Source organism: Anneissia japonica, unplaced genomic scaffold, assembly GCF_011630105.1.
Source record: "Anneissia japonica isolate Jap-2015-1 unplaced genomic scaffold, ASM1163010v1 scaffold287863_len737641_cov155, whole genome shotgun sequence".
NCBI classification, from domain to species: Eukaryota; Metazoa; Echinodermata; class Crinoidea; order Comatulida; family Comatulidae; genus Anneissia; species Anneissia japonica.
In genome coordinates, this window is record NW_022742482.1 from 560,395 (window position 1) to 588,160 (window position 27,766).

General features: G+C 34.1%; 1 protein-coding gene across 4 annotated transcripts in view; it reads right to left on the reverse strand.

The window, feature by feature from the left end:
- Positions 1-27,766, reverse strand: part of LOC117119163 (condensin complex subunit 1-like) — a 37,586-nt gene that overhangs the window by 7,458 nt on the left and 2,362 nt on the right. For 3 of the 4 annotated variants that reach the window (XM_033263974.1, XM_033263973.1, XM_033263975.1), the window contains exons 2-25: positions 27,220-27,378; positions 26,406-26,481; positions 24,484-24,542; positions 22,676-22,854; positions 22,225-22,364; positions 21,674-21,795; positions 20,104-20,227; positions 19,496-19,643; positions 18,188-18,310; positions 16,724-16,933; positions 15,605-15,695; positions 14,363-14,489; positions 13,770-13,895; positions 13,119-13,195; positions 12,126-12,274; positions 11,451-11,704; positions 10,023-10,244; positions 8,907-9,039; positions 7,977-8,061; positions 5,915-6,079; positions 4,568-4,746; positions 4,112-4,232; positions 3,278-3,453; positions 1,150-1,431 (exon numbers count right to left, since the gene is read on the reverse strand). In XM_033263974.1, the coding sequence (XP_033119865.1) occupies positions 1,150-1,431; positions 3,278-3,453; positions 4,112-4,232; positions 4,568-4,746; positions 5,915-6,079; positions 7,977-8,061; positions 8,907-9,039; positions 10,023-10,244; positions 11,451-11,704; positions 12,126-12,274; positions 13,119-13,195; positions 13,770-13,895; positions 14,363-14,489; positions 15,605-15,695; positions 16,724-16,933; positions 18,188-18,310; positions 19,496-19,643; positions 20,104-20,227; positions 21,674-21,795; positions 22,225-22,364; positions 22,676-22,854; positions 24,484-24,542; positions 26,406-26,481; positions 27,220-27,337 (3,486 nt within the window). In that variant the 5' untranslated portion in view covers positions 27,338-27,378. The remainder of the gene's footprint in view (positions 1-1,149; positions 1,432-3,277; positions 3,454-4,111; positions 4,233-4,567; positions 4,747-5,914; positions 6,080-7,976; positions 8,062-8,906; positions 9,040-10,022; positions 10,245-11,450; positions 11,705-12,125; positions 12,275-13,118; positions 13,196-13,769; positions 13,896-14,362; positions 14,490-15,604; positions 15,696-16,723; positions 16,934-18,187; positions 18,311-19,495; positions 19,644-20,103; positions 20,228-21,673; positions 21,796-22,224; positions 22,365-22,675; positions 22,855-24,483; positions 24,543-26,405; positions 26,482-27,219; positions 27,379-27,766) is intronic. The other variant, XM_033263976.1, reaches the window with a different exon arrangement.

Genomic DNA, 27,766 nt, shown 5'->3' on the forward strand with positions numbered 1-27,766 from the left:
ATAAAAATATAAACAAAATTTATATTTATTCTTGTGAATTTTAACAATAAAAAAATGATTTTGCTATATACAGTAAACACAAAAATGGTTTGAATCGGCTCACAATTAAAAATCTTCAAAATGTGATTTTAAAAAAGTCAATCTTTAAAGTAAATAGAGTACACTAAATTAAAATCAAAAATTAAAATCAATTCAAGAATAAAACTTTAGGTTTAGGCAATCCACAGTGTCTCTGCATTTTAGCCTTAGGAAAGTTACTGTTGTGGCAAAGGGCTTTTGAGTGAGAACATCATTAATATTAGCCACAGTATAGGTTAGTGCATTAAAAAAAGGTCGCCCAACAACTTCTTGAAAATAAAAGCCAAGTCCAAGGCAGCAAAGTTCAACAACTTCTTGAAAATAAAAATCCAATTCCAAGGCAGAAATAAAATCAAGAATTCTTCTCTAAAACACGAGACACATGGTCCAACACTTTATGCAATACACAAACGAGGCTCTCTTTAGGGAGACAGTTCGTCCGTGGCGCCCTGGGTCAGACTGTTCCATTTTATTTTGAAGGGGTGTTCCATTTTGGGAACAATGGCAATTAGTCGGTTAATCCAGGTATTCACAAAATAGACAAATTCATGGTTTTTTTTTGTGTGCGATTTTAATTAATAATAAAGTATGAAAGTAGGAATTATTCAAAGCAAGCGATAATGAAAAACTAGTAATCAATTTAGAGATTTTTGTAAATCAATAAGGACTTAGTTTAATCTGGGTCTCACTGCAAATAAAAGTAATGGCAATATTTGATCCTTCTAAATTTAGGGGTATTCAAAGTTTTATTTAAATATTGGAGGTTTTCCAAGATTATATGTCAAATAGCATATCAGTAATATAGGTCTACCATATAACATTTTATTAATTGCTAAATATTTAATTTTGTTTATGTATCTCAGTAAATACTCAAAATATTAAACATTTTAAACAACTTCTATTAGTTTTCTCCAAATGTTAATTTGAAATATTGACATTGTTCACACTTTATGGGAACATACTGCATTACTATGAATGCAAGGTAAGGCTGAACTAAACATTAAGTCTAGATTTAAAATTATGCATAAGCTGAATTTCAACATGTTTTTTTTTTCTTATTTCACACCTTACCTTCTTAGACAGTTCGAAAAAGAATAGCTTGGCAAGTGCAGCAATGCGTGGCTCAGTGTCCACCATGCATGTGGCCATCTCACTTATCTGACCTTTCACCTTGACCATGTCATTAAGAATGAGATGTGTGAGAACCATCAGAGTGTTCTTTCTTACATGCACCGATTCATCACGCAGTCTGGCGTACAGATTTGCTGTCCATGGTTCGATCAGATTAGGAAAACGGAAGGTGAGGTCACCGATAGCTATGATAGTATTTGCGCGGATTACTTCCTCCGGAGACTGCAAGTAGAAAGGTGTACGGATTAATGTGAAGGGCATTTGTCTCGCTAATTTTTAGTCATTCTGACAAGGACAGATAATGGACCTTCCCACTAAGCCTCGCCCTTGAATTTTGCACCAGGTCCCCAAACAACAACAGTAAAAACGTAAAACATGTGCATTTGTGGAAAAACATGCGTTTGTAGGACACGCATATATTCCTGGCCCATTTCTGATTGGTCAGTTCTTAAATTTGATTTAAACTCCCATTGAAACCAACGCTATATGACTGAGAGTCTCGATTATCATCAGGCTGTAAATATCTTGGATACTAGGCCATAAATGAATTGTTTGCCTTCATTATCAAAAAATTAAAAAATTGAAAAAAAAAAAAAAAAACTGAGCAAATGGAGAAAGGTTTTTAATTTAAAGGTTGCAGAAAAAAAATGAGTTTTTCAATATCAACTTTGAATACTTTAATTTTATATTTATTCTTTTTCTAGGTTGCCCTATATCATTTGCGTGTAGAGTGCATATAGGCAATGTGCAATATGCACCATATAAATACCATTATTATTATTATTAATAGTTATTTATAATTACTGTGTGTAAACACTATTCTCTACCAGTTTTATTACATTCACTAATCAATTAGATAAAACCAAAAGTTGACAAATTAGGTCCATTCTTGAAACAACATAAAGCAACCTGTGCATCTGCCTTATTTTATTTAAACATCTAACATTAATCAATATTTTATTTTATATACATTTTATAGTTTATGCTGTAATTCTTTATTTTTTAAAAGAGCGAGTTTGAAATCTAACAGCATCATCAGCATGTCTTAGCAAATATGTATTCAAGCATTTTAAGATTAACTGTAATCCTCATTTTATTATTTAGGATAAATTAGAGCATATTTTGTTCTGTATGTTGCTAATCACACGATTCAAAAATTCTGGAGTAAATAAAAACTAAATATAATATTTGTTATTGCTGACAAGGCAAAATAGTCTTTATTTATTTATTCTTTATACTGGGTTACCTCTTCAGTAAAAAGTTACTGTTCTCCCAGAGGGCCCAGTACACATAAAACATTAAAATCGCAAAAGAAACAACACAGAACATAAAAAAAAAAAAAAACACGAATGAAGTAAAAAATTACCTACCCCCCGCATTCCAAAGAGGTGTATCTAAAGAAATGTTTGATTTCTGCAGTATGTGGAATAAATTATACTGCATTTATTGATGATGGAGTATATTTTTGTATACATTAAAGCACTTTTTGAAAACAGCATATTGTTAAGATGGATGACCGAGCGGTTAAGGCAGGGGCACCGAAACAAACAGCCATAATACCGGGGCTGGTTCGAATGGCACGCTCTCTAATGGTTCTGGTGGTGGAGCAAGTCTTCTCAGATAAAGGACTATAAACTGTAGGCCCAGTGTACACAATTTGGATTGTGTGCACTTTAAAGAACCCAGTACATCTTGGTAGATAAGTAGGGGGTTACCTCAGTGTACTGGTCCATTCAGCCCCTGTTGTGGACAGATGAGCGTACCTGGTATTAGTTTACCAAGTAGCTCAGACAGGAAGAGATCATTAGGGGAGAAGAAAGTCACTGTACGAGCCAGGCCACACCTTGAGTGCTTTAAGTTCGTTTTGGTATAAAACACTATATAAATCTAACTACTGTACATCACATTACATTGATGATTGAATGTTTGGTAACGGACTGTTCAGATAAGAACTATGCACTAACTCTAACAACTGGTTGATGCTTTAGAGCTAAGTGGCGGGATTAATGAACCAGAACATCAATCCAAAACAAAATTTGTATTATAAATGTCACTAAGCAAACTTTACCTTTTCCAATACAGTAAATAGCAGCTGAAGATGGGCATCACAGAACTCGGAACTAACAAGCATGAACTTAGCTAGAGCTAAGCAAGCTGAGGTTCTTAATGATGGGTCTTTGTACTTAGAGGGATTACTGCATACAGCCACCAACAGTGGACGTACAGCAGACAACAAATTTGGACCTAGACAAATATGAACACAATTACTTAAGATTAAAATTTACATATTTTAAGCTTTGATTTGTAGTGCTAGCTAGAAAAATTTCTCAGAAGCTCAATGTGCAATCTGTTGGTGACGTATGTGTCTGCGTTCTCATGCTATGCATCTTCCTGTCTGTTTTGTCATCGTTTGGGCTCTGCCCTCCCCCCTTCCACATGTTATTCTTTTCAATATACTTTGCCATTTGTCTAGGGAGTATTTATATGTTACCTTTTATTTTTTCGAAATCTCAATTTACACACAATTTAGGCCTATATATTTTTGATATTTGATATAAAAGTGATCTTGAAAAGATTTCTTTTAATTAGGTATGATAAGTATCAATACTGTAACCATACAAATATACTGTATTTAGTTTATAACAAACACAAATCCATTCAAATAAAAGAGAAAGTTCATCATTCAACTCAATATTCTTCCCATTGCACTCAGAAACATTAGTTAATTGTATGATATATCCAGCATTTAGATCAAGCGCACAGTCACATCAGACTAAGGCGTGTAGAACGAACATATTTTTAATGCAATTTAAATGCATAATACGGTTTGAGTGGTAGAAAGGTAAACTGTAAAAAAATAGGCATACAGATGTAATGCACGTTCCACACTCAGACATTTCACCTGTTACAGATTCTGATTCACAAATCTTCCTTATGTACTCAGACTCTGCATCTTCTGCTGTAGCACCTGTCAAGCCCAGTTCATCCTCTATGGCTCCAGGGTCATTGGTCTCATTTTCAGTCTGCAAGACAATTACTTTCATTAACAATATCAACACATTAATTTACTTTACTAAATTGTACAAGTTTAAATGAAATTCTCCAGACCACAATTGTGTCTTGCTTTTTATATATATTCCAACTTCCATATTTTTTTTTTAACATACGGAGGTTCCAAGGCAAAAAAACGTAACTTAACAAAAATATAAAACCAGTTACGTTGTTTTGCCATGGACGGCTGCATAGTGCTTTTACCTCAGCTGAAGATCATACAAAAAAATGTTTCCAAATCCTTCTGAAGATTTAATTTTAGGTTTTGATATTGATTTCATTATTTATAAATGTTGTTTGTTGGTACCTTTGTCTTATTTCTATTCTCACTTCCATTAGCTTTTTCTTGGACATAGTGCCTTCGTTTGAGCTCTGATGTTACCATGACATCCAAGTGAACGAGTTGCTGTAAGGCCACCTGTCCAGAGAATCCAAGGAAGCGTGAGAGTACAGCTGCTGGGCAACTTGCATTAGAAGATTCCATACCTGTGACCAATTAAAATGAGATTAGAATGAAAGCAATGAGTGAAAAACGATTTTGTTCATTCCATCTAGTCGGTAATAATGGTGATCAATCTTGAGGTCCAGGTTTCAATCCTTTGCTGTGCATTTCGCATGTGTCCTTGAGCATGGCAATTTATCTACATTTCTTTAGTCTACCCACTGTGACTTGTATCAATGGGTACATTTACCAGCAAATTGGTGAGAGTCACCTGTTGTGGACCAGCGTCCAGGTGGGAGCATCACAACCTCATCCATTTGACGATACTTGAAACAGAGGATAAGCTCTTGCTCATATAGGCACTTTGGCACGCCAGGTATTTACTACTTACTAATGACATTTCTAATGTATGATATTGAAATTTAAAAAAAAAAAAGAAATTACCATTTTTTTAATTAAAATTATCTGAATTATTAATTATTCGTTTATTCACTATTCAAATTAATCCCTCAACGGAAAAAAAAAAATACAGATAAAACAAGTATCAAGTCTCAGTGTTCTGGTTCTTGACTGCAATACAAATTTGATACCTCTTAACATCAGGAACCTCTATATCAGTGTTTCTAGATGGAATAAAATTCCCATTAACACAAATTAAAATTCGAAATGTATACATCAAAATCACTTTCCATTGCAGTTTTATGTGCTCTAAATGTGACAACCTATAATTATACTGCCTATTACAGTACTACATCATTTAAAACACTAATTTTAATTTTCTCATCAAGATATTAAGGTTTTAAATGATGATTAAAAATTAAAGGTGTTTGCTTTTCAACCCTCATGTCCTAAATTCAATCCTGCTATCAGTGTTGTTTTTTTTTTTTTTTGGAAAACATTGGCTTAATACCCTCTACTGTTTTCTTTTTCTCACAAGGATTACTTTGAAATAAATGTGAGAACGGTATGGTACTCCACAGCTTAATGAGATACGGCAATACTCTGCTGTTTTTTCAATTTACTGCATCCTTTAACATGAACATGAATGAAGAAATGGACTATTCTCTTTCGAAAACTTGCATTTCTAGCTGAAAAACCAGAAAAGCAGCAATGCATTTGAACTAGGGTAAAAAGGTATAGAAGGATCTGTATGGTTCAGCGAACACAGTGACACCAGATCTGATCAAAGCTGCATGCATGCTGTAGACATACCTTCATCATTAACAGAGTCTTCTCCAGCGATCCTCATGATATGTGTTGCCAGTTTCTTCAAGATGTTTCCACATACAGAGTCGGGATGCTCTGACAAACGATATATCGTGTTGACAGCCTGGTCTGCAAATGGTTGCCAGTAAGAGTCTTTCAAGTTGTCAATGCCTACAATAAGAGTAAACAAACATCATGAATGGGAAGATATACAAACAGGAATAGTGAGCTAACGGTTCAACTGTAGCTCTGTCCACTCTATCATATTTTTTTTTTAAAGAAACTGCTATGCGCAAGTATGGCATCGACAAGCAAAACCAGTCACTTGTCGCAAATCCTGTTTCAGAGATAATGGCCAAAACATGCTGGAATGTCAAATTTTAAAAATTCAATTTTATTGCACTAAACTAACATATATACTGTCTCTTATCCACATCTAGATGTGTATAAGTGCCCAAAATCATAAACTTTGAAGACTGATTTCTCAAATATTGTTCTTTAAACAGCTGTATGTTTAAACGCTTGTAAACTTCTTAAGGAAATATTGGATTTAAATATTCTTTTACCATTTTATAGCTCTCTCATTTTACTGTTGAACACTGCATTAATAACTAAAAATCAAGTGACTGGTTTGGCTTGTCCTGCCACATATTATATAGTCGCGAAGTGCTTATGCAACCGGCGCTGGCAAAACTCTCTGTATGTCGTAATTTACAATTTCCCGCAAGCACCAAAAACATTCAAGAATCAGAATTTTTGAACATTTTCACATTCTTGCATTTTATAAAGGAAAATATAAAAGAACATTTCTGCAAAAATATCAATCAATAAATCAAACTAAAAAGTACCTATATTAAAATTCAACCAATTTTCATCAAATAAACACTGTTTTAAATAAGAAATCATGCAGAATCTGAAAATACCAGAAAATTCAATTTTTAATTTCACCTACCGCTGGTTTTGCCAGAGCCGGCCAAATATGGTGATGATGTGACCATATTTGGGCATGTCACATGTTTTTGTGAAATAAAATTTAATAGTCTGGACAGCGCTTTTATAATGGTTTTACAGTTCCATACAATAGTTCAGGGGAAAATTATTCAAACGTGAAAACTGAAGCAAAATGCCTGAAGGGCATTGACAATATTACTATTAATTATTATTTATATTAAACAGTAGGAGTAATGACATTACAAGATACAAGATAAAATTTATTGTCTCCAATAATAAAATACGAATAAATTACGAAGCTTGTAAAAAAGTACAATTCAAAAGAAAATCACATTAAAATTGATCAAGGATAAAAGCATCAACATCAAAATTCCATAAAAACCCAATGACAAAAGCACTACAATACTTAAGGATTAAATTAAAAATATCAGAAGAGAACGTAAAAGGGTTACACATTTTAAAAAGGAGAAAATACTCAACAGGAATATCATATAAAATAATAATTACTGTATTATTATCATTATTACCATTATTACTATTTTCACCATTATTCTTACTACTAATGTTATAAAATATCTTTTATGATTTTTACTGAAGTATTTTTAAATACCCTTAGCAATAAATTCGTTACAATATCTATTGGTGTTTATTAGCAATGTTTATATAGTGCCTATTCCGTTAGGTTACAAAGCACTTTGTTGTCCCTGGTCATTGGTTCACATGCTTAAGTGTTGCAGCCATATTGGCGCAGCAACAAGCAACCCCACCAGGTACCCATTTATACTCCAGGGTGGAGAAAAGCAACGCAGATAAAGTGCCTTGCTCAAGGACACAAGCGAAATGCACAGCAAGGGATTGAAACCCCTCGAGGTTGGGGAAACAAAGTGTTCCCACTCCACCAAACCGCTTCCACCTACTGGATTTTTCTACCTATGTTTTAATGATCATGATTTTTTTTTTTACTTTATATCATTAGATATTTTGGTTTTAATTTTAAATAAAAACTTCTCTTGGTTTTATACGTATGTACATATTAGAATAAAACAGATATGTTTAAAAAAGTTACAGACTCTTATCTAGTTAAAATCCCAAACACAAAGAAACATTCAGTACCAACCTTGTGTCAAGATGTCAGAAAGCCTTGTGAAGATAGCATGTGAAGATGCAAACCTGAATGGCACCTCACTGCTCATCACCTTTGGCTAGACAGGTCAATAAAAAAAAAATATCAGTCAGAATGTAATACATGTATTTTTTATTTCATTATAATAACAATGACATGAATGCAAAATCAAATCAAATAAACCATATTTACAGAATTATCACTCAGTAAGGAAATCATTTTTTTCTCACACTCGCAACATTTCTCCATCATTATTCCACTTTCTATCACCACTTCCACAGCACCGTAATTATTATAGCGTGAAAAATTAGAGAATGAAATTATCTTGTTATATCTGCTCACTAGTAGGAACTTTCGTTTTTCGCGACGACACAAAGCTAAAATGGAATCACTCATGCGTAACCGTCCTACGTTCTCTGCATACGTAAGTTTGGTCAAATTGTATCCCAGAATCCATGCAACCAGGAGAACCTAACATTCTCGCATCCGTTCTACGATCTACCGTCGTCCAATCGCAAGCTCCCTACTATCTACTACAAAACCAGGTGCAGTACACTCAAGTGAGCTGATTAGTGGAGCAATACAAGAGAGGGGCAACTACCTGCAGCCATAATATCATTGGCACATGGGTTCACTCAGGCTTCCAACTGCTGAACACAGGTCATCTCTGAAACAGACTTTAAACAGTAGGCCCAGTATACACAACTGGCTCGTGTGCATTTAAAAGAACCCAGAACTTTTGCAACAAGTTAAGGGTTACCCTAGTGTTTCTGTTCATCTCACATCCTTTGTCATTGTGGATAACACGACAGAATCCTGGCGTGGCAAGAATGAGCAATCCACTTTCAGCCCGGGCCGAGGCCAAGTTGGAAACAATTCCCGGAAGAAAAAGTACCTTTTTTAACTTGAAGTATTTGCACTTACCTTTCCTGAGCCAGCTAGTTTTAAAAGAGCAGAGCATGTGTAACGTGCTAATGTGAAGTCCATTTCTGCTCTGGGTCCAAGGCCAGTGCCTACCAGCACATCAACATTGCTGCGTACAATATCAATATCCGCTCTGAAATGATAATACAAAACCAACCTATAAAAAAAAGTTTACCAATAAAAAGTACTAATGTGTTAGTTGGTGCTCAATAAAAACTTGATTACGAACTGATTCGGCTTTACTACGGTTGAACAAACTACCAGAAAAGTTGTATTTTTCAGTTGCTTAAAATTATTTACAACATGTTGCTTGAAGCTTAGCTACCAGGGGCAAATGAAGTAGCTATAACATGTCTATAGACGGTCTTAATGCCTAGCTAACTAAAATTGTGATATACTTAATAAAATTTAAGATTATTGCCATACTTCAGTCTAATCAGTTAATGCAATCATTTGGTCTATTATTGGATGTTATTATGGTTCTTATCAATATTTATGAAGATGTAGAAACATAATTTTCCTTGGTTGAAAGTAGAAACCCAGTTTCAAATACACAACCCACTTAAAATAAACCACCAAATGGCATCAAACTTTCCATTATTAATTTTGAGATTAAGTGTACCGTAAATTTTAAATGCTCAAATAAGCGCCACTCTCGAATAACCGCCTATTTCCAATAAGCGCTGCACCAAACCCAATCGTCTTTTTATAAGCACCGCTCTTGAATAAGCATCGTGGCGCTTAATCCTATTTGACCCTGTGTGTAATGAAACACTGAAAAACAGGGTTTTAAATAGGCCTTCAATGTATACAGTGTTAAAATGAATAAATAACACAATGAAGACACAAGCATGTCTTTATAAACAATTATTTACGATGACATAGGACCTATGATAGGCCTACAGAACTAAAGGAATACGTGAGATAGGTAACGTGGGAAAGGGCATGGAAAGGGCCACGCCAATATTTTTTTATAAAGTGCTGCTCTCGAATAAGCACCGCAGTGAAGCATCCAAAAACATTTACGGTACTTTGTCCCATCTTTGTTAAATTTACATGCTATTTTGCTCTATATGTATAGAAACAAAACTACTAAACCAAGCTATTTTTTTTTACCCAGCAGCCATGCCTATGATGATGATAGCACCCCTGCTCTCCTCCTCAGTAGTAGCTTCTAGCTTCATGGTAAACCTCTCCCATAGTAGCTGTATAGCCTGCTTCGGTATGTCATTGCTCTTCACAAATTGTACCACAAGTTCTTCCAATGATGTAAGCTCACCTATGGTGGCACCGACAGTCAGTGCTGTTAAATTATTAACAATGGCCATGCTCCGTGATCTACAAGAATTAAAACGTCTTTAATCATTAATTTGTTTTGCTTCTTGAGATATTACCATTGTAATTGGTATTGTATATATTTTTTTCCTTATTTAGGATTATTTGATAAAACAAAAAATGTTCCCTTTTTTTAACAAATTAAAGTCAAGGTAAAGGTAGGAGAATAACCCATAGCTTGCAGAGTCATTGTGCTGAATTGCGTATGGGTGTGGTCCATGACTACCGTACCTAGTAGCCGTAAAGAGGCGCTTCATGGTAGCTACATCTTGCCAGTGGATGATAGAAGACTAGTGTGTTTATAATCTTATTGTAAGGCAGAAAGATGTGAACTTGAATGGGGCACACCATGTATTTTATGACAGTCGTACATCCGTTACACACTTCCTGTAAGTCCTAGACGATGCAAAGCCGTATACTGATTGCTAGTGGCAGTCTGAAGGGATCGTCATTGAAAACCGATCCTTTGAATGAACGTTGTAGTGTTAAGTGCAATTGTACTTTCAATGGAATCGCATCAGCTGAGCTGTGAGTGCCCAGCTTTGAGTGCAAATAAAATGAAGTTTGACAGAATTTGAACCAACAGCTTTGGTCTTGGAACAATTTGGTCTATGTACACTTTGGTCTATGCAGACTTTAATCCATAAACATTTTGGTCTATACACACTTGGTGTATGAACACTTTCATCCATGAACACTTGGGTCCATTAATACTTTGGTCCATAAACACTTTATTCTTTAATGTAACTATTTAAACTTTTTTTGAATTATAAATATTTGCAATTCAGTATATGTATTTTAGATGTAGGTTTGTGTTTTTATGCCAATTTTTAAATTTTAAATATTAATGTTTTTATCCATAAGTATTTAATGTGCAATTTTGGACCCCATTGGAAAGGGGGACTCATTAATTTTACTTTTTGCACACAAATAATTCTTATGTAATATTATATACATGCATGTCGAGCATTAAATAAATCCAATCAATCAATCAACCTTTGGAATTGAAAGGTACTGTAATCTTAAACAAAAGATAAATTATAATTTTCTGTTACATTTATGTGAAAAGGAAATAAATAAATGTTACATTGAATTGAAAAAAACCAAAAAACTTTATGCAATATTTAAAATATAATAATATAAAAAACTACATATATACATATTATATAATATAATTACACTATATAAAATATAGGAACTATAAAATACCTTTCATTTCCTCCTTTTGGTGTAAGGTACAGCCTGTGATATGCAGACACAACCGCATCTTTTACACTTTGGTCCTTTGACCAGACTAAAGCCATCATGCCACGAACTCCCTGCATTGAGTTTGAAATGCCAAACTCAAATGCAGTTACAAAGAAGCCTATAGCTTCCATGACATCAGTGGTAGCTTTGGAACCCAACTGCTGACATATAATTGGTACAGCCTCTTGAAGCTGGCTTGCAAAGGCAACACAATCCTGGAGGTAAACGCATGAACATTTTTGCTAATTACTATGTTTCCATTTCCATCATATTTTTAAAATAATATTTACAATTGCAATAAATAATAATTCATATCCAGTACTACATACTTCTGTTTTATCAATTGCTGTAATGTTTTATGTGTGTTTCTTGAACAAAAGTGACTTTAAATATAGCTTTCACTAAAAATTAATTTACTTCTGGTATTCCTTATAATTAATGTATATATCCCCAAAGTCGCATAATGTAAATAATTATATGATTTAAACGTAACAGAAGAGGAAAATCTGATCAGAATGAAAAAGAAACTTTGCCTCCACTGGGAATCACCCCAGGGACCTTTTATTGTGTATAAAATAAATATATATATATATATATATATATATATATTATACACACTATACAATCATTACTTACTTTAAAGTACTGTACAAGGATTTGTTGTTTAGTGAGTTCATTCACAACTGAGTTTTGACATGCATCTCCTTCACTTCTACCACCAATTAATGCATGTGGGTCGGTTCCCACAAGCATATTCGCTGAGTTCATTGCCAATGGAGTAAATCCTGCAAATTAAAAAAAAAAAAGAGATAATATTGGAAATTGTTTCCACAGTATAAAATTCTAGGTATGACTAGGCTAAGTAAAATATTGTCGAAGAATTTTTTTTTGGGAAGGCTTACTTCATGTTTTATCAGTGGAGGCACCAAAGGAGGAGGGGCTTATGCACCAATGGTGGAAGGAGCTTAAGCCCCCTGCTGGACAATCCAACCCTGCCACTCGCTACCGAAAGCTCTAGGAATACTTTGCTAAATGTGTCATTAAGATGACTGATTTACCAGACAAATCCTGGAGCCAACATCTCTGCTCAAGAAAGCATTTTTAGTTTTATTTGCTCATGTTTTTTAATAGGACAATATATATACTAATTTTAGTTGAAATCAGTGGTATATTTGTAAGTGTTGTTGGCAATGAGGACCATGGCCCAGAGCGTAAATATGCCTTCAGTAGCTTTTAAACAAGATTCCTATTGGGAGTGTCAGGATTTTGTGTTGGAATCCGGGTGTGATTTTGTATGGGTAATTCCCAATTTATAGGATATTATTTATAGGGATATCAGGTTGATTGAAATTATATTATACAATTTTTTGGGGAATTTTCAGTTGAGCATTTCTTAGCAGGATATCAATTACAATTTTTATAGAAATTCTGTAATTTTTTGACTTTTCTCTTTTCTTCCCCCTCCACCCCCCTCCCTCTTTTATTTTTTATAGAATCCTGGTTGGGTAAAATGTGGTAAAGTCTAAAATCATAACCAGAAATATAACAAAGGAAATCAGTAAAAATTTACTTAATACATAATTGCTTTAATACTATTTAAAATATTTTGAATTGTTGTAATTTACTTACCGAGAAATATGGACTTCAACAGAGAACACATTTTCTCTACATCTGGATCCATATTATTGGTTTCCATGGCAATATCTCTACAATGAAGCAAAATATAAGATGTAAACATTTGATTGATTATTAATCACGAAGTATTCAATTCTTCAATTAATTATATGCGGTTAACCATAGGTGCTATTGTACTTTTGTTTATTTTCTTATTTTTTCTAATCTAATTACAGTCATATTTTAGAATTCATGTGTAGTTGGCTCTATGTGATGGACAGCACCTACACAAAAAAACTGTTCTTCAGTAGGGTTATCCTATCTTCTGCAAAGTCCGTGAAAAATACTTTAAATAAGTTTGAAACACACTAAGGATATACCATTACAAATCTCGATGTTTCTTTTCCAATGGAGCCCTTTCTGATGGTGAATTGGTGCAGTACACAAAGAAACAATTTCTTTATGTGCACCTGGGAATTACTGCATAGAGGATCAAAGTCTCTTCCCAAAAATATGTGATGATGAATACTTGAATTTCAGCTGCTTTCCAATTGAAAAAAGAGCAGCAATGAATGTTGATGGTCTACGCTGCTTAGTAGTATAGATCTAAATGACAGCAACTAGGCCTAGCTCATCAAGGACGTACTCATAAACATAGCAACTTACTCATCAGTGGGAGGCGTGTTGTTGAACATCTCATGATCAGACCAAGCTTCCTTCGCTGCATTTAGCAAATTCAAAGCATTGTCAAATTCCCTTGCCTCTAGAAGCTTTCGAATCTCCGCAACAATGCTGAGAAATATAAAAAGAAAATATTATAAGTACAAAATTTCTCAACAAAATGTGTAGACATTTAGATACATTAAACGCATCATCAACATACTGTACATACCTGACACACTTTCAAGCATACATGCCTGACAAATCAAGTCTGAATGAAATCTGATGTGTTCTCCGCCACCAAATGCTCAGCAGGCTTAATTTACCAAAACTAATGCGTATAAACGCATGACAAGTTGCTGCTAACAAAAAAATGTGAAAAATATAATTATACGCTGCGTTCGATCCAAAGGCGGGGAACGCATTGGTTTGTCGCGTCAAAGGGATCTGTTGCCGAGTGATCTCATTCTCATTAATACCTCCATGGTATACCCGACATATACGACTACACCACTATTTTTTATGTATCATATAACAGAGAATATTATGGATACTCTTTCATGTGTCATTTAAACATTGATCAATTATTAGCCACACACCTTTTAATGTCTTTGCTCTCGGGTATTTCTACATTTTCCATATCTTCACTTTCCTCGGTACTTTCCTGGATTGCTTTTATCACTTCTGTCTCAATTGCTTCCCAATCATCTCCTGTGTTAACTGGACCTTATAAAAAGCGTTGACCAAATTAAACGTTAATGCACAACAAAGAGACCTGGGTTCCAGGCTAAGGCTACTTCATGCCCTCTACCTGTACCCTACTCTGGGTCTGGATACACCTTGGCCTAGTTCAAACTAGGTGAATAAACCCGGCTCAACTAACCGGGTTTATCCACCTGCAAGTCTGAACTAGGTGGCTTATCTCAAGCCGGGGTGTGTTCCTATAGTAACTAGGCCTTGCTCGCCACAGTGATTAACTTTTCTAAGCCGGGCTTTAATCGTTGCTGGGGTCTTACATTGACTTCGGTTGACGAAATGACCATTCAGCATTCAATTACGTACACTGTGACCGAGCGTACGTTTCGTGAGTAATGTTTTGAAACACGTTTCCTGGTTACGGTTGATTATTATGCAAATTCTCGCCTGGCTAAACACACTAGTCTGAACGCCCGGCAAAGTTAAGCTGGGCCTAATGTTTAGTCGGGCTTAACTCAAGCCGGGTTTATCTCTGAATGCAGCCATTAACTCTGCCCTCCTCCTCACTCCGTTTTGGCCTTTTATGACGTCTAAAGACATATTATGATGAATTATAAAAGCCACTGCTCGAAACAAAATATGCTGATGAATATCCCGGACCCCTGGGTTTAGCCAGCGAGAGCTTATGGCTATTACATCACCAATGCCATAAAGCTAACATCCAGGTTAAATTATCAAAATTATTATTATTTTAAGCTTGAAAAGTGACCTTCTTTGAAAAATTCAAATATAAACCTAGAATATCAAGATGTTGGATTTGTCAGGTTTGGGCAGGAATTTTTTCTTTTCTTTTTTGGCTTTAATGTATTGTAGATGTTTACGAAATGAAGCAAAGCCGGTAGCCTGAGCCATAATTAAATGGAGAGCACATCTTGCAGCCTTTTTGAACACTCTACCAGAAGAAGGTATCCGTAAGGGGTGTCCAAGATAGTGTACCCTCACTTTAAGACCCCAAATCCAGTTTCATACATTACTCCTCCTATAAGACCCAATTCATTGATAAATAAATAATATGCTTAACTGCAATATTGTTAACTACACAAAATATATATATGCCACTTTTTCACAAGCAAAAAGTCAATTACCAGGTATGTTAGGAATACCTTCTTCAGGCAACATCTCTTCTAGTTTTTTTGACTCTTTATCAAGACTGTCTTGCAGTTCTATCACTGAAAGCTGTAATGTATAAGATATTATAATCTTTGTTGTTAATTGTTTTGTACACTGGTAAATTTTTATCATTCTTTCTTTCTATGATGTTACCTCCCCCTATAAATAGATTTATTAGAAAAGCTTCAATCAGTATTTGATTGAAATAAATTAATTAAATTAGCAAAATTTGGCTAATGTAGGAGTCAATTTTAATATTTGGGTTGGAAAATATATTTACTTAAACCTGACAAACGGTGATAACTTTTTAATGTGTAATTATTAAAAAAATTGAAATTATTTTTGGGGGAATCCAAACAACAGTACAACCAAACTTCTACAGTAACTGCAAATACTAACTTTCTTGATGACATAATTAATGTCGAAATATTGAATCCCAACACGATGGCATGCATTTCAATACTTCGAGTATGTATTATACTTTCTTAATTTTACTACAGTAAAAAGATTTTTTTTTTTATGTATTTACAAATATATAAAATTTCTCTTAGAATATGATTATATGTGCTTGTTCAAATGAATAAATATCATGGATACTCATAGGACAATGAATAATTAGGAAACCAGCTGAATTTTTCATATCTTTATATTTTTAACATGCTTTATCTTTCTAAAATTTACTTTTAAGTCTTTTGGCTGTGTTCTATGCCATTTAGTATTTTGATGTCCAAATTTTATTCTGTGCACTTGTTTTTTATGATGCCAAATACAGAAATCAATATCAAAACCAAAAGGGAAGATCTTCATAGATAATTTTGACTGACAAAATCTGTAACTGAATATCTCTTATGAAAAAGCAAACTGACTCATTGCAGGGCATGTTTCACTGGGGCACAGTCAATACTGAAGCTCCTTTGTAGTACCAACCCAATATGTATCATCTAAATATCTATTTAAATCCTCTATTAACAAAATGCAATGTTTTAAAATAACAATTTCCATTTTGAAAAATAACAGTTTCATAAACTATAAACAGGCAAAAACCAAAACTGTTTATAACAGCTTTAGTAATAAACAAGATGAATATGTCTGACCTTAGCAGCAAATGGATTGCTGACCATAAGAGCAGTTAATAGCTGCACAGCGCTCTTGCGCACTACACTTGACTTATCCTGTAGTCGACCAATCACCAGAGGCAGAAGTTCTCTTTGGCGTGTCAACGGTATGGCGCGTTCATTGCACATTCGGAGCCAGACCTGAAGTGCTTTGCTACGAGTGAATGCATTCACATCATGTATGTGATCCTGAAAATCAATTGATGCAAAGTGACGACAGTTCTCCATGTAATTCAATGCAATGGGAATTCATTCTACAAGAAATCTGAGTATGTTTTCTATTAATGTATTTGACCCAATGACAGGACTACCATTGAGGTATGACGCAGTACGTAGTTCTTCTTCTATTAGTCCACCCAAGGCAATTCAACAAAAGGATGCACACCTCCACTCTCAAACATAGCATGTGCATACAGTCCTTTGATCTTTACTGTGGCATCGACAATCCGATACAAGTTGTGAGTACAGCCGTCAATTATTAGTCTATGCGTGCCATACTTTTTATGGTGTTAGTTACTATTTTATTAATTTTGGGTACTTCGGAATGTCTGTTACATCTGATTTCTTTTGACCACGAACTTGTTAAATGCTTCTATAAGCTACAATTTGATTCATGAAAATTGACCAACAAAATTAAAAGTTATAGCAATTGAAAATTTACAATGTTTATAAAATTTCATGTTCTTATATAACATTAAACTGTCATTTTGACAATGTTGGACTAAAGTGCACAAAACAAACATTTGAGTAGATACAGAAAATTTATTTATTTTTTCTGCGAAGTGAGTGTCATGAACGAAAATACACCATAACATCGGTAAAATTAATGTTGAAATAACGAAACAATTTCAGTCTATTGGTGTAAAATATCATTAGGCCATTGTAATCACTGCCCGATGCACTGCCCGACTAACATGTGTGTGTGTAATTCAGCAAACACTGCCGGTTAATGGTTTGGTTGCTATGTTTTTGTGACAATCAGCGCGTAGGGGCGCACAGCGCATAAAATGTCGATTCCAGAGTTATATCCTTTGATGTCCCTAGATGTGCGTCCTTTTGTTTAATTGCCTTTGCCCGCCACCTTTAACATGAAATTAGGTCGATTTTGGAGGTGGGTTTATAACCACGAATCCTCTGTTCATGGAAAAAAATCACTTAATCTTATCCAATCTAAAGGCAAATTTTCATAATGCATGCCTAATAGTATTTTGTAAAAGCAAACTGAGCAACTGTAATCATTCAAATCATATCCAAACATAACCTTTTGCCAGAGAAAAGATAGCATGTGAAATTGGACATAGTGCAGAGTGGCAAATACATGAAATTTATCTGTTAATTTTTTTTTTAAGTTTTACTATTTCCATATTTACTATAAACACCATACACATAGTTTACAGCAAATGTTATAGAAAATGACTGAAATATGTTTTAATACCAACTCACCTCTAATTTGTCCAGTAATTGATCTCTTGTTGTTTTTGCCTTTGAATCAAGAGTATCTCCACTGAGAACCTGCAAGACAATCTCACCAATCACACCCAACATACTGTTCCTCATGGTGTATGACTACCAAAAAAAAAAAGAAAAGAAAAATACTTCTCAATTAGCAGAGGTACTATCTTCATTAATTCTCTACACTATTAATTATGTACTATCAGTCAAAAAGAAAGGAAAATACATCAAAAATGTTAATAAAATTTTGATTAGTTCATTTACAAAGATCAAAAAAATTATTAGCTCCTACCAGGAAACAGATTAATAATAATAAAAAAAAAAGATAATTTTTACCAAGTTACAAACATTTTAATACAAAAAAAACCTTAAAACTGATTTAAAACTTGCCAATTCAAAGAACAAATGAATACAGCAAAGTTGATATTTGACTGCGGAATTTTTTTCTCATTTAAATTTCAATTTGAAGTTAATAACTTATATAAATATATAAATTAAGCAATTCAAATGAGAAATTAAATTTTCAATTTTTCCACCTCATGACTGATAGTGCATAAGTAAATGACCAACATCATCTTTATTGTCTCCCAGTGCGCTTGTATGAAAATTGCTGCACTGTTGCCAGGAGAAATTCCTACAAGCATTTCACATAAAATTAATTTGTTCTTGTTATTTGCAAGACAAAATCTTTATACTGTTCATGACCAACAGTACTATACATTTTAAAGAATTAACAAGTTGCATGCTAAAACCAACAGCCTATAATCATAGCTTTTTATCATAAAAGCAAGAAATGAAATTAAAGCTACTGGTATTAACAAAAGTTTAAGCAATACAGTACAAAAAAAATCTATAAGTTATTTTGCTTCATTCAAAAGTTGGTAAAATGTATCAGTCTGGCTTTTGTAGGTAAAAGTGTTCTGCTGCACATTTGTCATATGCCTTGTTACTGAATAACAGTCATCACTTTATACAGTTGAACTTGCTTAATTCGAATCCAAAACGGCGTTGAAAAATTGTTCGACTTGGATAAAATTTGATTTACAGACCGGTTATTAAAGGGAAACACAACAATTTGGCATGGAAAATAAGAAATTATTCGAGTTAGGCAAAGTCACATACTCAAGTTTAACCGTAGGCCCAGCTGACCTACAGTACTGAATACAATGATGAATCGTAATATGTGGCGTGAACGAGGCCAACAATCCTGAGCAAGACAATTGAATAAACATTCCTGCGTAAGTGAACAAGACTAATCATTATCTTGAGTTAACTTTAGAAGTAACAAGTTTGTCACACCTCTCCATCAAGATGGCACAGAAGAACGCTGATGCTCGGTAACATAATGGTAGGAATCCTTTCTGCTAGTTCAACAAGGAATGCAGCGTAAGATCTTGTGCCACTGTTGTCTCTTGCTAAATCTTTGGGATCCATGCTCCCAATCTCTCTGATAAAGATAATAATTAATAACATTAATACCATTTATTAATACTAGGATCAGTCTAGTTCTCACCAACTAACATCAGAATAATATTTTCATCCAACAGTGCTTGCCTATTGCTAGCGAAACCAACTCTGTAATGTCAAAAATGCGAAGTGCCATCACAAAATGAAGTCTTGTGGTACTAAACATGAAAAATAACATATTGAAATTTTTTAATATTTTGGTCTACGTATAATGAGGATTGAATCTCAGAACAGAAATTTAAAGAAAATATCCTCTTAAAAAAAATGATTCATAAATTGATTGAAGAGATAATGACAACTTAAATGTAAAAAAAAAAAGAAAAAAAACAGGGTGTCAATAAAGTAGAGGTTCAATTGTACACTATTCTTCTAAGAGGGATAAAAAAAAAACACCATAAATTTACACATATTAATTACATAAAAAATGTATCTTGCCTCACCTCAGTATTTCATTAACAATGTTCTTCACACCAAAATTAGTAGTGATGAGGGCGATGGCTTCAGCTAAAGGCCCTGAGAGGTGTTCAAAATGCTGAAGTAACTGTGTAAATTTCAGACTAGCGCCTGTAATTGAACAAAGTGTTTAACACTATCAAACCTTGCTCATCAAAGCATTAACGTAATTTCTTTTGGTCTTGTTAGTGCTAGAATGTCTTCTTGAATTTACTTTGGTCCAATTTGCAACAAATTAAATCCAAAATAAAAGCATAGGTTGTCGCAAAATGCATATGTGCATGTTTTCGATGTCGTTTTCATTTCATTTTCATTTTTTTAGGCACGAGCGCCAAGGATATGCCAATCAGTGAACTTAATCACTATCCTACATGGCATATCCATTAAATAACAGGGGACTGAATGGACCCGTATACCAGGGTAACCCCCTACTCTTCGAGAAGGATGTACTGGGTTCTTTAAAGTGCACACGAACCAAATGCGTACACTGGGCCTACGGTTTAAAGTCCTCATCCGTGAAAGCTTCTTCCACCGTCGGAACCACCGGCGAATGAGACGTTTGAACCAGCACCAATATTACAGCTGAACGTTACCGTACCCCGGACTATAACCGCTCGGTCAATCAACTCATTTTGCCGGACCTTAGCAGCAATAACCGAGGGGCGGCCTTAGCAGAAAGCTATATTCAGTCCACGCTATCAAGGAAAATGTTACAACAAATGTGTGATTTGCCTATATATGACTATGAGCATGATGATACAAATACAAATGGACAACTACAATAACATCTCCCCTATACCCCTTCGTCCGAACAGAGTTCGTAATTGAGAAAATTTGTAATTGAAAGTGTTTTCATAGCATCTCAGTGTAGTGAGGGTAGGCCTAGGCTTATTACAAGTTACAGGGCCAGGTAAAGCCTAGCCTTGCCATGGAAGCAAAATTTCTCACAAAATATGACTTGGATTTTACTGTTTTTTTCTGAAATGAAATAATACTTTACAGATGCCAAAATTAGCAGTTGCTCACTATGAATTATTCATTTGAAGTGATTTTCAAATGAAAATATGAGACAATAATAATCAAAACGATTGTTATTATTCTTTTCATAAAAATCGCGAATCCATGTGAATAGTGTTCCCAATGAACAGAAAGTCAGATTTACTGTACAGTATGCCTGAACACACAGCACAGCTCAAATGTAATATATCTTAGCTGAAAACGATCGATATTTCCTGCTTTAAACTTAGTTTTATGTTACTTCATTGGTTTAAATGTTTTCTTTCTAATAGCATGATAAATTATCTTATATTATATTTAAGGATTTTTAAATACAATTTTAAGTGTTTTTGTAGTTAAAAACGATCGTTCGTAATGACATCATCGTCGCAAGTTTGATTCGTAAAATCGAGAGTTCTATTGTATTGGGAGGTTTGTAATTGGGAGATGTTAATGTACAGGTAACTCGATATTTTGTGGACAGAGATACACATGTTATCTACTGATTTCTAGCAGAACATTTAAAAGCTGACAATCAGTCATGAATACTACAATACTTACTGAGCGTATGGTTGTAACGCTTCACCAACGCTCCAATTAAATTAAAGATGGCATCCCTACTTGTCTTGTTACGACAAGTTACAGGATTCTCCAGCAATTTATAGCAGCAATTGGCAATAAGGCTGAAAGAAAATTGAATAGATTTTTTGATTCAATTAAACAATAAATTAATTTACCCTGCTTTCTAGGAGCAAAGCCAGATGTTTGGCCAGTTTCTGCCCCCCTCCCAACAGCCACAGTGCAGCACCAACAAATGCATAAAAGAGATTGTCCCCTATCCCACCTAACTCTCATTTAAGAGTTATTTAAAGGGCTGAGGGATCGGACTCCAAATAAAACTCAACATTGGCCAGTCTTGAAACAGGCTCTTCAGCGCATGCAAATAGCTGAGCTAAATGATGATCAAAAAGTTGTATAAAATCTGCAAATGACTTGTTCATGGACAAGAAAAACAATAACAACGTTATGTAGCTACACTTTACGCAGTTAAAACTGAGGTTAAACCATTAATGTGACAGGACAAATACTTTTTTCTTGTTAAGTAAACTTACTTTACAAATTCCTCTTCTGCGATCGGTGGATCCCACAGACGGTAAATATCCAAGTGAATGGGTTGAGAGATAATGTTGATGAAGTTTTCTCGTTCATTATCCCAGTCAAACCCAATGTTGGTTGTTTTCTTACGACCTCCCTTCATGAAGAAGAAAAAAGATTGTACAGCATGAAAAATATTTATATGGATTAATTAAAAATATATTGCACTTAGTTTATTTCTGATAATAAAAAGAAAAAACAATTTTAATGTCATGAAAATCCAACACCAACAATCTACTTGAGAATATTTTTAAGTATAAACAATTCGTGGTTAAAGTTGTTTTAATTTTTCAGGCTCCAGAGGATAAGAAATTTTTATACAGTACAGTATGTTGTACAACTAATTTATGATATGATAATAATAGATATCAGTATCAAAAGTTTTAATAATAAACTACAAAAAATTACTTTGTTTGAAGATGCAATATTGCTTGATGGCCTTGTAGCATCCGTCTCAAATGCTTCAGCCATCTGACTCAGCAAGTATAGGTTCATTTTAACAAAGTTCAAGTGACGGTGGCTGGACACAGAGTCTAACTGGTCATCCTCCAAATAAGAAGCAACATTCTGTGTTTGCTGCCTACACACTGTAGAAAGACAGACATGTATTACATAACAATGGTTACACAGAGACCTGTGTTTGACATGGAAGATTTAATAATATACCATAACAATTGAAAAACACAATGAAGATTGTAATCAAAATAGGGAGGTTTCGCAACCTTACGAAAATAATAACGAAAATGACTACATCACATATGTCACATTTTCGTTCTCGTCATCACCAATTATAAAAATCCTGTTTCACACACACACACACACACAACAAATACGAATAATAAAAAAATTTTATCTCGTAAGTATATTCCAATAAATACCTGTATTACTGTAGGTCAACAGAAGTTATTATTCTGCATTTAATTATGGTATATTTCGAATATTTATATAATTCTATTTTTCATTATGACAACTTTTGTGTATGTAGTTGTTTACGGTTAGTTATAGTTACTGCAAAACAGAGTTAGGTTAGCCTCACTAGGCTTAGATTTGCAATGTGAGGCCTAGGTTTAGGTCCCTCTAGTTGGGCTTTAGGCGACGATAGTCCGTCAGGTTCTCAACCAGAAGAAAAATAAATAACCAAATAAACTTGTCAAATCATATTGTTTTCGTTTTTTATCCCATTTGATGTGGCTAGCCTATGCCGACTGCAAGGCCTGTCTAGCCTTGATTGATAGGCCTACAGTAGGCCTAGATAGCCTAAGATGTACACTTCATTTTTGAAATTGATAATTATTATATTTTATGTAGAGTACAGAAACTTGAATTGGCTTTGCCTACCTATTATAGTACTGCTACTCTCGTTCATAAATTGCTGAATATGTTCCACCATTTTTAAAGTGATTTAATTCAGTTGAAACGAGCCAATTGCATTGAAAATTGTAACTATGAGAGAAAGACGCCGGATGCTCACCCTAGTGTTGCGAACCACGCTGAACCTTTTTGTTAACAGTATACTGTACAATTTCTCATATTTTAACGTCAATACAGTTAATACTGCATTCAATTCAAATTTAATTAATTAATAACCCTATTCATAGTTACAGATTTTCTCGGTTTGAAATAAAACTGTAAATTTGGTAAATATTTTCAAAACTATATTTATTTACTTACAAGTATAGTTGCTGATTGTTAAAAAAAAAATCCCCGAACAACGCCCAATGCTCTGTGACCAAATTAATTGGGGATCAGCTTAAAAGTTCAAAAAATTATTACTTAGTCATTTTCGTTATCATTTTTCGTACAGTAAGTTTGCAAAACCATATAATTCAAGTCCATCAATTGATTATTTTGCTGAGAAATTTTTTAGGTAAAAAAAAAAAATTAACAGTCTGCAATATTTATAAACCTATATTTGTGTGTTATAACATGTATACATATTTTCATAATTATTGTAAAAAAATAACCCAAATATTGAGTATTAACTGAAGCACAGCAGTTTAGTGAGGGTGTACAATATACAATATGAGATCATAAAAAAAATGTAGTTTATATACATTCACAATGTTTGACACTTCTGTACAGTACAATACTGTATGCATTTAACTCGTACTCAAAATAATACAATGTAATGAGTGTCTGGCCAATTTTGAAATTTCTGACCTACAATGTGAGACATAAAATGAATACGAAATAAATAAATATATAATACTACTAACTTGAAATTAGAAGTTCCCAAGCCATTTCTTTCACTTCAGAATTTATGTCCTTAAATTGTCTGTAGGAAAATGAGTACAAGAGTAAGAGTAAGTAAAGGTTCATAAATGGCAATGTAAATATCTATTTACCGACAGTTTTACACTACAAAGGCCAGAAAAAATAGAGCCAACATTTTTTGATCAACACTGAGCGTGATGCAATTACACGACATGTTAAGATCATTTTCTATTTCTACAAACGTTCGTGAATAGGTTGTTGATGAGCGAAGACTACTCACTCCACTAGGCCGTCTCGAGCAATACTTAATGACTTCCAGGGTGCAGTCCATGTGGGCAGTGGCAAAAGCCAAGGAAGAGCCTACTAATTTGGACATTATTGCAAGATTGCAGTCTATTACCCCTGAAACAACTCAACACTCATTAAATCCATCAACAATAAGTTGAATGAATTTGAAACGGATCTAATATTTTTAGATAAACAGGTGGGTGATAACACTCATGATGTGAAGTGCAAGGCTTCCAAATCATATGTTGAAAAACTCAACACATTTTTAACCAACAAGATAGACGATCTGGAAAAACAGATCTAGGCGAAATAATTTAGTAATTTGGGGTATACCCGAAGGCTCCAAATGTGAAAATTGTTCGGAATTTATAAAGGAATTTATTCAAAATCATATTCAAATACCTGATGGTATAAGCATAAAAATTGAACGTGCGTATCGGAGTCCTGGTAATTCATGGTTGCATGCCACTGTTACCCCCTGTGTAGAAAGCCCTTTAGAATAGTTCTGTATAATATGTAGGTTCATTGTGCAGTATGGTAGAACCCCTCATTTACGTACGGCACGGGCCCAGAGCTGTTTGTAATTGCGGGTATTCATAAAATCGGGGTTGACCCAAATTCATATATATTTGCACTGGTACTACTTACACTTGCATAAACTAAGCCTAGGCTAGGCCTACAGGCCTATGCAGCTAAGTCTGAGGGGCCTAGGCCTACAGTAGGTAGCTTCTAAGTATTCTGATCCCACTTTAGGCCCTACACAAATTTGTTTTTATTGGATGTTTTTACCTTCTTAAATACCTAAATTGTGGAAAAAGGAACAGAACATCCATAGATACAAGTTGTTTATTATTGATCATTCAATTAAACAATCAAGCACTATGTTGACTTTTAAAGCTGAAAACGATGTCTGAAAGAGAAGTAAAATTTGTCGCATGCACATGTGTGAAGCCATAAAAAACACTGAATTTGAAGAGGCCTGTTAGAGGGCCTCCCCCACTTGAGAATTACATAGTATAGTATGGTATGCTGTGTAGTATGCATGCTAATAACAGTTACAATTCGAGCTGATTAAATCGGGGTTCGTAATTGAGGGTTTCTACTGTACTGTTAAACATTAATTTTACTTTAATAATCTGCACTAAACCCCATTGCACACAATAAAGTACCGGTCTCCCAAGTAGCCATCTCGGCATTAAAATTATAAATGTCCACAGTGAGAAGATTGTTGCCTACTGATTTCAATACTGTATGTAAACTAGTGTCTCTAATTGACCAATCGTGTGTATTTTTTTTTTTTTTTTTTTATTTATTTGTTCTTTTATACTGGGTGGACTCTTCAGTCAAAAAGACTGTTCTCCAAGAGTGCCCAGTATACACACAGATAAAATGGAGAAAATAAAAAACATTCCTAACAATAGAAAGTTAAAAAAAGACATCAAAAAGCATTACTTTAACAACTGTCTCTAATGAGCAGATTACTTGTAACGCATCCTGTTGGTTTCTAACAATGTTGCAGTGTTACTTAAGTGGCAAATTTATAACTGTTTGTTGGAGAACAGGACACAATAAATTCTATTCAGTAGAAGAAAAGTGTCTGGTGTACTGTTATTCCACTGAATGTTCTATACTGTACCTCAAAACACTGTAGAATATGTCAAAGTTTTCTAGCAGCATGAGCGGCCCTTCATTGCGCATCAATGACTTACAGCCTATAAAAAACAATAATAAATTAATCAACAATATACAGTGGTGTATAATTATTAAGGAAAAGTGAAGAAAAGAAATCAGCTTCCTAATACACGATTCACATGACGGAAATGGGTAAAATAATAATCCATTTTAAGAATGCATATTGTTATGTATCTTTCTTCAGATCCCAAAAAGACCTGTAAAGTCCCGAAAATATTTTGCAAGGATATGTGGAAATGGTATGGGCTAATCATTCACTTGGGCATCATCACACGTATCGTCACTGTCTGCGTAGCAATTTGTACTGACTTTGAGCAAGGTCAGCGTATTCGTCATGTAAAAGCAAAGAACCTTGGTAGGGAAATCTTGCTGCAGATATTCTCCTTAATATTTTATATAAGTTGATAATATATTGACAATTAGCATTCTAATGAGAACCATGAGTAATTGTATTTCTACTGAAGCACAAAATGGTTGGTCCAATTTGAAATGATCAACACAAAGCATTGTGGTATGCAAACTGCAACATACCCTAATTACTGTAATAAAGAACATGAATGTTAGCTCAAAATTTTACTTTATACTTTAGTCAATTTTTTGTAACTTTATTACAATATTTTTGGAATAAAAATTTAACAAATTACTGTAAAAATTTTAAACTGACTACTATTTTTATGTGTATAAATGATTAACAAAACAGGGTGGAATATCAGCAAATTAGGAATTGTATTTTATAAGAAATGACATAGTAAACATACCAAACACTTTATCAGCAATTTGCCTAGAAGCACAAAGGTCTTCTACAACATACTGATTGGTTCCTGTTGCCTTCAATAAATCTGATTGTTGTAGTGGTATAACAAATTCAAAACTCATCTTTGGGCCTTCAAGCTCTTCAGATTATTCACAGTACTTTACTGTAATTAAAATGAATAAACACATTAAAAGGTTCATTCTAGCTCAAATTAATCACCATACCCGAGACCACCGCTTAGATTTTCCTTTAAAAAAAATACTAAAAATACTACGCATGTCAAAAGAAAGATTCCAAAATTTGAGCACAATTTCCAAGCGGTTTTTAAGTTTATGACCTTTTGAAATTTAGCTTCCACTTCCCCTTTTTCCATTCCGGTAATGGCTCGTTTAACTTTGTCTTCAGCACTAATACGATTTCGCATCTGGCCCTGAAAACGGTTACCAATTTATTTATTAACTTACAATTACTCAACAGCTAAAAAGTAAACGTAAGTAAACAGCCAGAAATAGAACCAGAGCTTTCGGACAACACTAGTCCATCCTCAGTGG